Source organism: Herpailurus yagouaroundi, unplaced genomic scaffold (genome assembly GCF_014898765.1).
Source record: "Herpailurus yagouaroundi ecotype Mexico unplaced genomic scaffold, PumYag 77, whole genome shotgun sequence".
Classification (NCBI taxonomy): Eukaryota; Metazoa; Chordata; class Mammalia; order Carnivora; family Felidae; genus Herpailurus; species Herpailurus yagouaroundi.
Window position 1 is genome coordinate 48,787,130 of NW_024412388.1, and position 13,845 is coordinate 48,800,974.

The window sequence follows — 13,845 nt, forward strand, 5'->3', positions numbered from 1 at the left end:
CTACTGATGGAAGCGAATGGTATAGTAATTAAGCAGGTTTGGGAATCAGGCCCCCATTGGAATTCCCACTTTGTGACTTCATTTGCCGTGTGATCAGAAGCGACACAGTCTCCCGGCGTCTCGGCGCTCTGAGACAGGGCATGTAAAGCTCTCAGTGTGGTGTCTGTCTGGCACTGGGTGGACACTTAATAAATGTTCCAGAGCTTTTCTTTGTGCTGCTGCTCTCCTGATGCTTTCTTCTGCTTTTTCCCTTTAAGTTTGGGACCCGCCTCATCATAGAGGCCCTGGAGGCGGCAGGGCACTCTCTCAGCACTCTTTTCCTGTGTGGAGGCCTGAGCAAGAATCCCCTTTTTGTGCAGATGCATGCAGACATTACGGGTAAGTCTGAGGAGGAACAGAGGAGGTCACTTTGGGCTTGGCAGCAAATATGCCCGGCTAAGAACCGGACAGGGTTGGAGATAGCAGGGTACAAGTGATGTGCCAAATTATTTTGCGTAGTTAGGTTAAAATGTATTCTTGTTTCTTAAGATCACTGTGAAGTGTCTGTAGCCATGATGGAGAAAGTGACTTCTCTGTGAAGGCATCTTTTGAATGATCCTGAGAAATGACAGGGGTCGGCAAGGGCTAGGACAGAATTTAAGCCTTTACGGAACAGTATGAGCACCTCTTCTGATGCACACTTGTGGGGAATATTGAAGATGCAGAGATGGGTAAGACAGGATTCCTGCCCCCAGAAAACTCAGAGTCTATTGAAAAGGACAAACCACTGTGCAAATATTGTGTGGCAAGAGCTGAGAGTGAGAAAAGCACCGAGTGTTACGGAAACATAGTAGGACACCTCACCCTGGTTTGGACCTGGGACTGGGCAGGGCAAGCGCTCTGGAGGAAGTGATGGGGAAGCTGTCTTGAAGAAAGAATTCTGAGCCCAGCTGCTCTGTGGGAACTGGGGTCTGGCTGCAGATGGGAATTTGAGCCCTGAGACCCCAAGATCCTGTGATTCTTTCATAGCTTATGACACATATCAGGAAAATCCAGAAGCATGGGCTGGTCCCTTTGTGATAGGAACACAGCAGAGCAGGTTCCCCGCTGCTGATCCCTCAGCCTTCAAGAAAGGGACCCCGTTGGCAGGAGGCTTGCTTGTATCACAGAGCCTTCCCTGGGCTGCTGTCCCTCTGGGACTAGTGCTCTCATGCCTCTTGTCCCTTCTCCCCTGGTGTCTCCTGGAGATGGGCATCCCCCCCACCCCAGGATGGCCAGGCACCAGAGCAGGGCAAGGGAAAAGAAATAGAGGGGATTGGACCCCGCCTACAGCTCCAGCTCCAGCGTGATAGGAGTCCATCCTTCAGTAGCCTCCCTTCATCATGATCTCTTGCTGTCCCTCCCCCATCACCTGGATTCCTTACCTCTGACACCTGGGTGAATCAAAGTCCCTGCCCTTGACACTGCTTCACATCACTCTTGCCCCCTCCAGAAGATACAGATTTCTGCGGATGAGAGCTTTACCAAATGTCAGGGGCGTAGTCAACCCCTGCACTTCGGGAGATCAAACTAAATAAATTCTTCATCCCCATCTTAGAGATAAATAGACTGAGGCATAAGCCAGGGCACAGTATAAAAAAGCACATAGTCTAAGGGTAAATGTATCAGGATGTTAAGTAGAGAAATTACTACCATTAACCAAGCTCCCACTGTGTGTTGCTAGAATCACTCTGTATATGTTTAAACTTCATAAACTGCCAAAAGGTAGCAATCGGTGCCCCATCTTACAGACAAAGAAACTGAGGCTAGGAGGGTCAATTAAATTGACTGTCCAAAGTCAAACATTAGTAAGAGGGGAGGGACAGAACTAGGACTGTGACCTGGGTGTGCCCAGGCTAAGCGTCCCCTACGCTGTGCTGCTCACCCAGGTTTCTTGGCTCTCCTGAGTAGTTTGTACCCATGTGTTAATTACTCTTCCTTGAAAGTGTCCATAACCTAGGGACGTGGGCCATGCTGAGGCTGAAAGAGGAAAGACCTAAAAAAGGAGCCCAAATTACCTTGTAGTTTTCCCTAGGAGAAAACCGATAACCACATTTTATCTAAAAGTCAGCTAGCTAGTCAGATAAGATTCAGACTTAAAATGTGATCTGTGAGTGACTTTCCAATTTCCAGCCTTCCAATTGCCATGAAGCCTTCCTACCTCTGTGCAGGAGGGGAGATAAGATCTGCCCTGGCTAACGTGTCACCTGTGAGAATGCCCCGAGAGCAGGGCAGTTTGAGTGACCCAGGTCCTGACCAGGCACTGCGGCTCCAGCCTTAATGAGAGTGGGTCCTCTTCCAGGCCTTATGTCTCTGAGCTGACTCAGAAGCAGGGGCGGGTAGCAGCTTCACAGAAAGTTCTGCTTTGGAAACAGTTCTTCAGGCTGTTGAATGAAAAGGCTGTTAATCGTTATTTGGATTCCGATTGAAACTGGACCCTTTGTCTCTGGCCGTGGACCAGTTACACTTCCAGACAAAGGGACCTTTTCTTTGGCTGGAATTCCTCTGCGTCGGGAAGCTGTGACTGACGAGTGATGGCAAAGTGCATCTGCCTTTAAATGCTTTGGGTTCTGCTCAACTCATTAATGCATCGGATAAAATAGTTCCCATTCCAGGCAGAGTTTCCTTCTCCCCTCCTTCACCCAGCACTCACAGAAAAGAACACATTCGCATTGGGTCCTGTAAAAGGCAGGTGCACACCAGTGGGTATAGAGGTAGAGTCTTGGATGCCTCGAAACGTTGTAGTTCCGATTTTCCTGCAAACAGAGGCTTCGGGAGGACCATAGACCTGGTGCATGAGTCTCAGGACTGCCTGTCAAAAACCCAGCGGGATTAGAAGATTCTTTGGAGATAGTGTGGAGTCATGGAAAGAGCAGGGGGTCACCTCTGTGACTTTGGGCAAGCTGCCTTACCTCTCTGAGCCTCGTTTTCCTCTTCCGAAAGAGATAACGCTATTTCCTCCTGATAGATTGTGCTGAAGGGGTACATGCTCGTGAGTTCATGAGCACCAAGGTCCATGCCTGGAAGTCAGTGTTCCATAAATGTTAACTCACTTCTTCCCTTAAAGCAGCCCCTCGCCAAAAAGAAGGAGGTGTGTTAGAGAGAAAAAAATTTTAAAAGCGCAGTTTAATAATTTGTAAGCAAATCTTTGGCATGTGACGAGCAGGCTTCTCCGTGCACGCAGAGAGAATGGGGCTTTGCCAACTTGGGAGAATGTCCTCTACGTGAGGAGGAAGAATCTCCCTGTACGTCTGGCAGTTAGTTTAACTGTGGTTTCAAGAAATACTTGGTGTGTCCTAAGTAATTGTAGGTTTCCTCCATTGACTTGGGACTGAATGTTCCTTCTCTGAATTTTGTTTTTTGGTTTTTTTGTTTTTTTTTTTTAAGTCCCTGGCCGTTTCAGCAGGGATTTCCCTCTTTCTTACTCATTATTTTAATAATTTGTCCTTCCATTTAATTCACTCTGAAGCCTTCTCTGAGCACACAAGCGTACCAAGCACTGAGCTTGGCAGGGGGATGCAAAGAAAAACGATAAGCTCCTGGCAGAAGGGTCATTGCAAACCAAAAAAAGTGCTCTTGGTGCTCTGAGCAGTGTCCAGAGAGGACAGCAAGGACCCAGAGGATGCTCGTGTCGGTATGAGTCAGGTCCAGGCAGGGAACAGATGACGCACAAAGTTTAGAGTAAAATCAAACAAAGGGTCTGTTACAGAGGTGTGGGCAGGGTGTAGGGAAACCCCGATGACCAGGCGGTCCCCTGGGGCTGCCCACAGTCTTACCACCCCAAATTTTGCAAGGGGCAGGCAGGGGCATAGCCATCCTGAGTCTGAGGGGCTCTGAAGAGGCTGCCTGACTAGAGCTTAGTCAAGGTTTCAGCCATGAGGACAAGGGAGCCATGGATGTGGTCTGCACAGGCCGGTGTCCCAGGACCCACAGCAGGTGGGAGGTGGAAAGGGACGAGGTGGGATTGACCTGAAGGGAAGTGGAAGCAGTGAATTGGTATCATCCAGGTGACAGGGATGAGGAGGAAGTCTTTAGAGATAAGGGTAAATATTAAGAATCCTAACAGCTAATGCTAATGTAGTGTTTTCTCTGAGCCAAGCACTGTTTTAAGTGCCTCATTCACAACAGTACTTTCAATCCTCGCAGCAGCCCTAGAGGGAGGTAGAATTTTTTTTTTCAATGTTTTTTTTTTTATTTATTTTTGGGACAGAGAGAGACAGAGCATGAACGGGGAAGGGGCAGAGAGAGAGGGAGACACAGAATCGGAAACAGGCTCCAGGCTCCGAGCCATCAGCCCAGAGCCCGACGCGGGGCTCGAACTCACGGACCGCGAGATCGTGACCTGGCTGAAGTCGGACGCTTAACCGACTGCGCCACCCAGGCGCCCCGAGGGAGGTAGAATTTTATCCCCATTTTGCAGATGGGGTAACCGGGACACAAAGAGGTCCAGGAACTTGCCCAGGATCACACAGGTAAATCAGCGAGCAAGCCAGATTTCAAACGCTCGTGGTCTGGCTCCAGAGTCCTTAGGGTACAACCGGAGAGCTAGTGGGGGATCCACCAGATTTGCTCTGGTGTCTGGTTCCCCAGGGGAAGGGACTGCAGGTGCCTACTCCCTGCTCAGAACTAGTGAGGCTTTTGACAGGGTAAGGAGGGGCTGGAAGGTCAGTGGCATTTACAGGTGCTTGCTATCTTCTAAGAAGGGCCATGTCTATGAGGGTGGTCCCAGCTGCTACAAAGGCATGCAGCGCTCTCCTGACTGGGCCCACACAGCCCTTCCGTGTGGCCCAGTGTCTGTCCTTCCCCTGTAGTTGGCTGATGGGCACCTGTCTGTCTCTTCCCCGCTGTGCAAGTGAGTGCGTGTAGAGGGCCTTGGCTCACCTTCCCGCTTCATTCTAACAGCGGCAGCCACCGTTCTCAGGGGCTTAAGACACTAGACATGTGCTGAGCCCCACGTGTGCCTTCTCTCATCAAGCCTCACTGCAAACCTGCACAGCACATCTTACTATTGTCCCCCTTTCACACACCTGGAAACCGAGGCTACATATTTATGTCACTTGGGGAAGGACCCAGGGCTAGTGGAATGGACTCTGAGCTTTTCCAAGGGACCCACCCCCAATGCCTGTCAGCAGAGCCTCAGGTGCTGGCCCTACACTCTTGGGGCTGGCATTCCTGAGCCCCTAGCTGTGTGAGGGCATTCTCTTCCCTGACCCTCTGTGCCAGGTGGCCGGGCAGCTGACTGAGCCTGGGAGTAGGAAGAGGAGTTAGGAGGCAGTGGGAGCCTCGGGGTGACTGTGTCAAGGAAATCTTCCCAGAAAGGATAGGAAGACACATGCAGTCTTTGAAAAAGTCAGTCTGGTGTCTTGAGTAGAGGAAGGTGTTCAGGTCTGGCTACCGAGCTTACCTTTGTGGAGGCTGCTGCCATCTCCTGATTAGCCAATGCATTTATACTTATGTTTTACGTATATCTTGTTTATAGCGTACACATATACACATATAAACTCCTCAGAATTCTAAATTATTTCTATTAATCTTAAACCCACTGTGAGCCCTCAGGCTCCAGCAGCTGGCATGTGGAGTGCTTTCTTGCTGCCTGGTGGACCTCTACTCCTCCCTCAAGTGCCTCCGTGAAGCTCGTCTCCACTCTGACGAACACCCCAGCCCGTTCCCTACCCGGGAAATTTGCTCTTTCGTCATTGAAGACTTTGCCGTGTGCTGGATAGTAGTTGGGCAGTCTCAAATCCAGGAATTCAGCAGTGGATGAGACCATGTGCCTGCCCTCATGGAGCTTAGGCTCGAGCAGGGGAGACAGGCGGCAATCGTGCAGGGGTGAATGATGCTGAGGAAATAGGGGAATGAGTAATGTCGTGGGTCAGTTGTCACTTTGAACGGTCAGGAAAGGCACAGTGGGATGGGGATGTTTGCGCAAATGCACAAAGGACACAGAGGGAGTTGCTGTGTGGGCCTCTGGGAGGAAGTGACCTAGACAGAAGGAACAGCATGGGTGAGGGCCCTGCAACTGATTCAAGAAAACAAGGAGGCCAGCCGGGGCAGGGTGGCCAGGAGGGGAGGAGACCGTCGGGGTGGGTGCCAGCTCTGGAGGGCCTCACCAGCCATTGGAAGGGCTTTGGCTTGTCTGCAGAGAAATAGGAAGCCACCAGAGGGATTAATCACACCCTCTTACTACTTCCCTTTTCTTAGCGCATCTCAGTTAAGAGAACCACCCCCCCGGTGCGGCCTTAATCTCTTTCTCATCCACCTCCCCTTGGAGACCTGAATAGCAGGATGGAGGTTCATCTCCATATTTGCTGGGCCCAGCAAAGCAGTCAACAAATGTTTGTTGAAGGGAGCTTGAACCAATGGCAGGTAGTAGCTAGCAGAAGCCTGGGAAATTGGGGCAAAAAGGTCTCATGAGTGCTGGGTCCCTTGGGGCTCCTGGCTGCTGCAGCAGTAGGCACGGGCTGTAAACTGCTTTAGAATCAGGAGCAGAGAACTGTGGGGGATGGGGAGAGGGTGCCCGCTGCTGCCTTCACGTCACATCACGTTAGGTGTTTCTGTTGCTGGGGCTGCTTGCCGTCTCCCCTCACCGTCCCCGGCCCTGCTCCCTAACCAAGGTGTGGCCTTGTCCTGTGCAGGCATGCCTGTGGTCCTGTCGCAAGAGGTGGAGTCTGTTCTTGTGGGCGCTGCTATTCTGGGTGCCTGTGCCTCGGGGGACTTCGCTTCTGTACAGGTATGTGAGGGCCGAGGGGCGGGCCGTGGCTCCTCCCCTGTCTAAGGCTGTTCTTCCTCTTGACAGCAGCTCACATCTTGCAAAACACACGGAGGATATAATTAAGAAATGATAGGTTCCAGCCAGGGAAAGCACAAACACTTCTAGCCTCAGACATATTTATTGCAGTTTTCATTTGACTTGGCCTCCGTTAGTGTTGGTCATTCTGTTTTCCTGTTAGGTTTTTTTTTTTTTTTCCTCTCCTTTAAAATAGCTCTTAAATGATTTCTTTTAATTTCCCCTCGACTTTTTTTTTTTTTTGGTAGCAAATGAAACAGATAAGTTTTAAAACTTAAGTGTTCCGTGTACATTTCAGATTTATATTTGTTTATTTCATCTTCATGTACCACTTTCCAAATAATTTTGAGGATTCTGACAATAAGAGGCACAAATGAAAACGTTAGCTTAAAAAAAAAAAAAGAATTAAAAGGGAAAATAAGGAACAAAGATATAGGAAAAAGGAAATAACTTGGGCTCCGTGACGGAGCACACAACTGCACTCTGAGCTTCCTGGCAGCCAAGACAAAAATGAACACATGATAAGTTGCATAATTCTTATTTTCAAAAAGAGGAAACATTAGTTTCTTGTGGGAGACAAGGCTTTTCCTGCCACCAAATTGCAAAAGACATTTCACACATAGGTTCTATGGAGAGATTTTGAGTGGTTAAATATCCAGTCCTGCCTTGTCTACCTCCTAGCTCTGTGCCCTGACCACTCTGCTGTTTCCTCCATTTCTTTCTCTGCAATAATCATCAGGAGCACATTACGAGTTCTTTCTCTGTGTCGGGAATGCACGCTTAATCCCATTATTCCCAGTGTATAGTCGAAGAAGCTGAGGCATGAAGAAGTGAAGTGACTTGGCCTCAGTTGAAACAGCTAGTGAACGTCAGAACCAAGAAGTCTGGCTCCCCAGCCTCCCCTGAGAGTTCAAGAAATGTTTGTTCGGAGAGCTTAAATGACTTGTCCAAGGTCTCCAGGTCAGGATGAGAAGCCGGGTTTCACACCAGTGACCCAGTAACAAGAGCGCTATTTATCGCGACCCTTTTATGTTCGAAGAGCTGTGCTAGGGGATCTTCCTGTGATCTTCCAGACACCTGTTACCTACACGGGCAGCAGAGGTTAAGCAACAGAGATCCAAAAAGGTGACAGAACTGAAGGGTACACTGGGGCGCCTGGATGGCACAGTCAGTTAAGTGTCCGACTTCAGCCAGGTCACGATCTCACGGTCTGTGAGTTCGAGCCCCACGTCGGGCTCTGGGCTGATGGCTCAGAGCCTGGAGCCTGTTTCCGATTCTGTGTCTCCCTCTCTCTCTGCCCCTCCCCCATTCATGCTCTGTCTCTCTCTGTCCCAAAAATAAATAAACGTTGAAAAAAAAAATTAAAAAAAAAAAAAAAAAGAACTGAAGGGTACACTGTTAGAAACACAGACACAAAAGTCTGATTCCACCATCCGTACCGCATTTTGAGAAGCGTGGTTCACTGCACACTGGCCAAGCCTTTGGAACTGATGTCTGAAATATCGCTCCTAAGGAATTGAATCCACTTGTGAATGCTAACTACGCTTTAGCTGAAGTTTTTTATCGAAGACAGTGCAACTGAATTCTCAAGGATTTCTGGATTTTCTGGTACTCTCTCCAAAACATTTGCGTGGGGTTTCTTTCTTTCTTTCTTTCTTTCTTTCTTTCTTTCTTTCTTTCTTTCTTTCTTGTTGAAATCTCAATTATTATTTTATTGCATCTGTTTATGGAGGTGTTCTCACAACTAGATGCCATTCCTGGGACAAACGGTAGCGAAAGCAAAGCAGTAGAGATGCTCCCTGAGGCCCTGCGTTGGTTTACATCGTATTATAAACTGAACGTGTCCCCTCCTGTGTTATATGTTGAGGCCCCAAATCCCCCATATGTTGGTATTTGGAAATTGGGCCTTTGGGGAGGTAGTTGGGATTAGATGAAACCATGAGGGTGGGATCCCCATGATGGGATTAGTGCCCTTATAAGGAGAGACACCAGAGAGCTTGTGTTTTCTCTCTCTGCCCTGGGAGGACACAACAGAAAGGTGGCTGTCTGCAAATCAGGAAGAAGGTCCTCAGCAGAATCTGACCAGGTTAGCACCTTAATCTTAGACTTCCAGCTTCCTGAACTGTTAGAAAATAAATGTCTCTTGTCTGAATACCCAATCTATGGTATTTTGTATGGCAGGAGGAGCGGACAAAAAAACGTCCTTTAATTTTGACAGTGTCCCTGTTTCCATCCTCGTGTTGTTTATGAGGAAGCCAAAGCCTAGAGAGGTTTCCATTTGCTCAAGGCCACAGTTAATAAAGGGCAGAAGAGGAATTGAAACTAAGGCACTCTGGATCTCTGTCCCATCCTGATTATCATTCTTTTTCTACTTCTTTCGACTTTTTTTTTTCTTTTTTGTGTTCAGAATAGTTTGTGGCTTCATGAGTGTTTAGTAGTGTATCTTCTGAAAAGAAATGCCCCATTGGTCGCAACTCAGGAGATAGTCTACAGCTCAAATGAAGAGTAGTGTGCAGTAGATAGGCCTGCTTCATCAGATACTCCATACCGTGACTCAGGGTGCCTCAGTGATATCTTGGTCAAACCTGGAGTTTCTAGCTCCAAGACGATTCCACTCACATCTTTCCCTAAGTGGAAAGTCTTAACCTTCATGCCACACTGACACATCATCACTGCATGAGACTTTCCGTTCATCTTCTGGAACAGAATCTCAGGTAGAGTGCATCGAGTATTGGAATTGGTGATTCGAGTGTAGCTGCAAGTCTCACAGCATTCTAAAGACAGGCTCATCTCTTCTATTAAGCCCGAGGAAATATGTGCCCCTCCTGACAGTAATTTCTAGAAGACGCTGTAATCTAGTAAAGAGAGCCCCCAGTTGAGGGAGCCCTGGAAGCTCACCTGTCATTCCATTGCCCAAGAGAATCCCGTGGTCTTGACCTCTGTGCTTGCTTGTTGTATATCTTCAGTCAGTGGCACCTGGCCTCTCCAGGTACTTGCTGTATTTGTGTATTTCCTTTTTACAAAATATTTAGAGAATTGCCACTCATGTGGGGCTGTTGAGATAAAGAGCCTTTGGAACCTCTAAGGACCTACATGAGCCCCAAGTGTAATTATCAACATTGCTATAATGATGATCAAACTGCTTTGGAAATGTAAACACATGTGGATGTGGCTTCATTCACCCCTCTCCAAAGAAGAGACAGCCACTTCTGTGCCCCAGGCCTGGGGATGAGCTCAGGATTCTGGCAAGTTGATGCGAAACAGAATTGCTTTCTCCCTCTGATTTGTATTATTCAACCTGAACTTCAATATACTTTTTTCTTTGAACTTCAAAGATCCTACTTGGTCTTCAAGGTGCCTGCTACTCCTTCCTTTAAGAAAGCTGAGCGATTCCCGACAGCAGCTTTCTCTTTCCATAGACCACACATTCGGTGGTCGGAGGAAGGATTTCACTTGACTCTACCACGGGATGCAGACTTTGGTAGACTCAGCCAGAGTCCTCTCTTCCAGACGAATGAAAGACTAGGAAGAGTCCAGAGGACCTGGACTACACCTAGGAAAGAGGCCTACATGCCTGAAGAGATGGGGTTTCCTGATTTCCTGGGCCCGTGAGTGGGTGTCTTCAGCCAGGGGTAGAGCCCTATGCTTCCCTGTGGTGATCCGAACATGTTCGAAGGATTTAGAGTCGCAAGCTTTCCTTACAAACACTGCAAACCTCTCTCTGTATTTCAGTTCTGGGGGAAGTTTTGTCAGATGGAGAGGGCTAGGGGATAGAATGGTCTGGTGGGATGTTAGGGGAGAAATTAGTCAAGTATGAGGTCCACTGCTATTTCAAATTTTGGACCCACCAACAATGCCTAGCCTCCACTTCCTGTTCTTTTATTGGTTTCTGTTACCATCAGAGTCTCTCTCTCTCTCTCCCTCTCTTCACTGCTTCTTGCCTGCCCTCCTCTCCCTTTGACATCGAAAGCTTCCTGCTGTTCCCCTTTCAAATGAGGATCTCACAGAGGGTACTGATCTAGCCATCCATCTGCATTAGAGAATAGAACAACTACTAATATCTTAAAGGGTTGCGTCTCTCCAGAAATGGTGTTCTCCATGTAAGTAGTGTTCCAGACTCTGTCTCCAATAGAAAGTATTGACAAGCGTCGTGGTACAGTCATCTTCGTATCTGCAGCTCAATCAGGAAGAGGGACTCAAGCCACAGAGATGCTGCGTTCATGGTAGAAGTTATACTGTTGGGTAAGTGGGAGGGATCGCAAGAGGAAGTCTTCCTTCCTCCTTTTATTCACTGCAGTATGGAATCCACACAGCCTTGACCTCTGTGACCTTCCCATCTGACCACTCCTGATCCGCCAAAAGTCACCTCACTCCCTTGGCTGTCCATGCACTCCAAAGAGATTCTCTAATTCTGAGTGTCCTAGAAAGCACATAATTATGATTAGAAAGTTGGGATCATCCCAGCACCCTTCTGTAGCCTCCCAGGCCCTGGAAAAATAACAAACTGGAAAAAATACGTTTCTGAACTAACAACGTACTTACATTATCCAAGCACAGATGGTAGAGAGGTTCTAAGACATGCAAAGGATACATAAAACAAGAAACCAGTTTCAAGATGCCTTGAAAGACAACTCAGGCAAAATGGCGAAGAGGCAGAGATACAAGATCCCTTTCCACTTTCCGCATCCTTTAGGCCCCTGCAGATATCATTCGCTGTCTGTAATTTCTTATCTTAAAAGACAGGGTCTGTTTGTTTTTTGGTTCCGGATCTCTTTCTGTGACACCAGCTTTAATTCCAGGAGTGACACCTTCCCCTCTGCCCCTCTGCCCCGAAGTAGAGGAAGCAAAAGGCAGCAGAAGGAGGCTGTGACAAGACATGAAAATGAATTCCCCAATCAATGTAAGGCACGTACCGGTATAAAGAAAATAAGCCCTTGGAATCCACCAATTAATCAAAACCTTTCTTCCTCCCACCGTGCGAGGGCTGCCGCCTCTGTAAACCATGGACTCCGTGTGTTCCCACCATTAGCTTTCCTTGTCACGTTCCAGACAGACTCCCGTGTCTTGCAGACCACTACGTGTAAGTGGCCTGTTGAGACGCGTGACTACTCACCCTTTCTGTAACGTGTGCCCACAAGAGAAGCTATCCACACTGACCGCAGTGGCACGCCCTCGAGGTCAGTCCTTGCAAACAGGCTCACCACCTAGCTGAAGCTTCTCCTTCTATTCTTTTCCACAAAGTACACTTCATTTAGAGCCGATTATATTCATCACCTATTAGGTGCCTCACAGCCTGTGACTTCATACACGGTACAATGCACCTCCATTCTGTTTTATGTTGTGGGAGTCAACTTTCTGTGATTTTTAGGGCTATTACATTTTACAAAGTAAAGCTGATTATGGTGATGTTAGTTTCTGGAGGTTTGGAAAGACTGCTATATCGTGGATGTTCAGAAATAGGAAACCATCCTATTTCTTGGCACATTCAATCTTAATTTGCTTTTGTTTTCTTTTTATTTTCCTGGACTACAACTAATTATTCATGTTCATGGAGGGGGAAAAAAATAAGAAAGTTCAGTTACGCTGAAAGAAAAGTACAAAAACACTGATCTTACTGCCCTAAAATAGCCAGTATTGAAGATTCTGGTTTCTATACTTTTAGTATTTTTTTACATACTTAAAAATTTTTTTTTAATTTTTATTTATTTTTGAGAGAGAGAGGGAGACACGAAATCCGAAGTAGGCTCCAGGCTCTGAGCTGTCAGCACAGAGCCTGACTTGGGGCTTAAACTCAAGAGCCGTGAGATCATGACCTGAACCATGAGATCACGACCGGAGCTGAAGTCAGATGTTTAACTGACTGAGCCACTCAGACACCCCTTTTTGTACATACTTTTAAACCACTTTACATTTTTTTTTAATTACAATAATGTGTTCATACAATGCAGTGTTTTGTAGCTTTTTTTCCCACCCCAAAATAGGTAGTAAACATTGTTATTTTTATGGGTTGCGTAATTTTATACGCACAGGATAGACCATGGTTTATTTCACCAATCCCCTCGTTTTGAATGTATGTGTTGTCTCCATTGTTTTAAAGAATGTTGCAGCTAACATCTCTGTAGCTAAATTTTTGCAGATACCCTAAATTATTTCCATAAAATAAATTAGGGAGATACATTTGTTTCATCAGAAAGTTTCCCAGCTTTTAGAATTCTGATACATAGTAACGCTTTGTACTCCCACCAGTGGTGGATGAAAATTCAGGGCTCCCATTTCTTGTGTGTAGGATGAGTCTTTTGCTGTGAATTTTAGTTCCATTTAGCTTTCATCCCCAGGCCTTTTATAATCCTATTCATTTCACATATGGTCCTGATATTATCAACTTTCTTTAGTAGCCTTTTGCCCTTTGCTGCTTAAGCATGTGTTTCTGGAGATATGAGATCCTGGTTTCTAATTAAATAGATTCAGATTTCTGATTGAATTTTCTGAGTGTCCTGTCCCATATGTCAGTGCCTCATAGAAAGTCAACAGAAAATCCTGGAATGAGAATTAGTAGTTTAAAGAAGGATTAAATTAAGAATGTGATGCTGGCCCTAACATTCATTATACTATTGCCACACCTGGTTAACAGTACATTCTTATCTTTTTGAGAATCATTCCCTCTCAGAAAAGCAACAAATTCAGGTTCTGATTAATTGTGAATCTCCTCTTCCAATCTACTTTGCAGAATGGAATCATGGATATAAAAGTCAAAACATTTGAATTCTGCAGGCCCCGCTCTGCAGACAAAGACTCTGAAACCTGGAGGCATAGTCAAACCTTACTTGATACAAAGCGAATATTCGTTTTATTCCATCAAACAGTATCCCAGTAAATACATATACCTTGCCCAGGAAAGGTCTAGATTCCAACACGGCAGTGCCGCTGGCTTCACAGGGTAGCCTGCTTTATAGAAATTATCAGCAGCCCACATTTGTCATCACTGCTTAGTTGAGTATCAAATATAGAAATAAAATTAAGAAGTGTACCCTGTTTGGCTC

At 46.8% G+C, this 13,845-nt stretch overlaps 1 protein-coding gene across 11 annotated transcripts in view; it reads left to right on the plus strand.

Moving 5' to 3' along the window:
- FGGY (FGGY carbohydrate kinase domain containing) overlaps positions 1–13,845 on the plus strand; it is a 427,457-nt gene that overhangs the window by 341,114 nt on the left and 72,498 nt on the right. For all 11 annotated transcript variants that reach the window (XM_040470413.1, XM_040470412.1, XM_040470410.1 and 8 more), the window contains 2 exons: positions 258–378; positions 6,654–6,748. In XM_040470413.1, the coding sequence (XP_040326347.1) occupies positions 258–378; positions 6,654–6,748 (216 nt within the window). The remainder of the gene's footprint in view (positions 1–257; positions 379–6,653; positions 6,749–13,845) is intronic.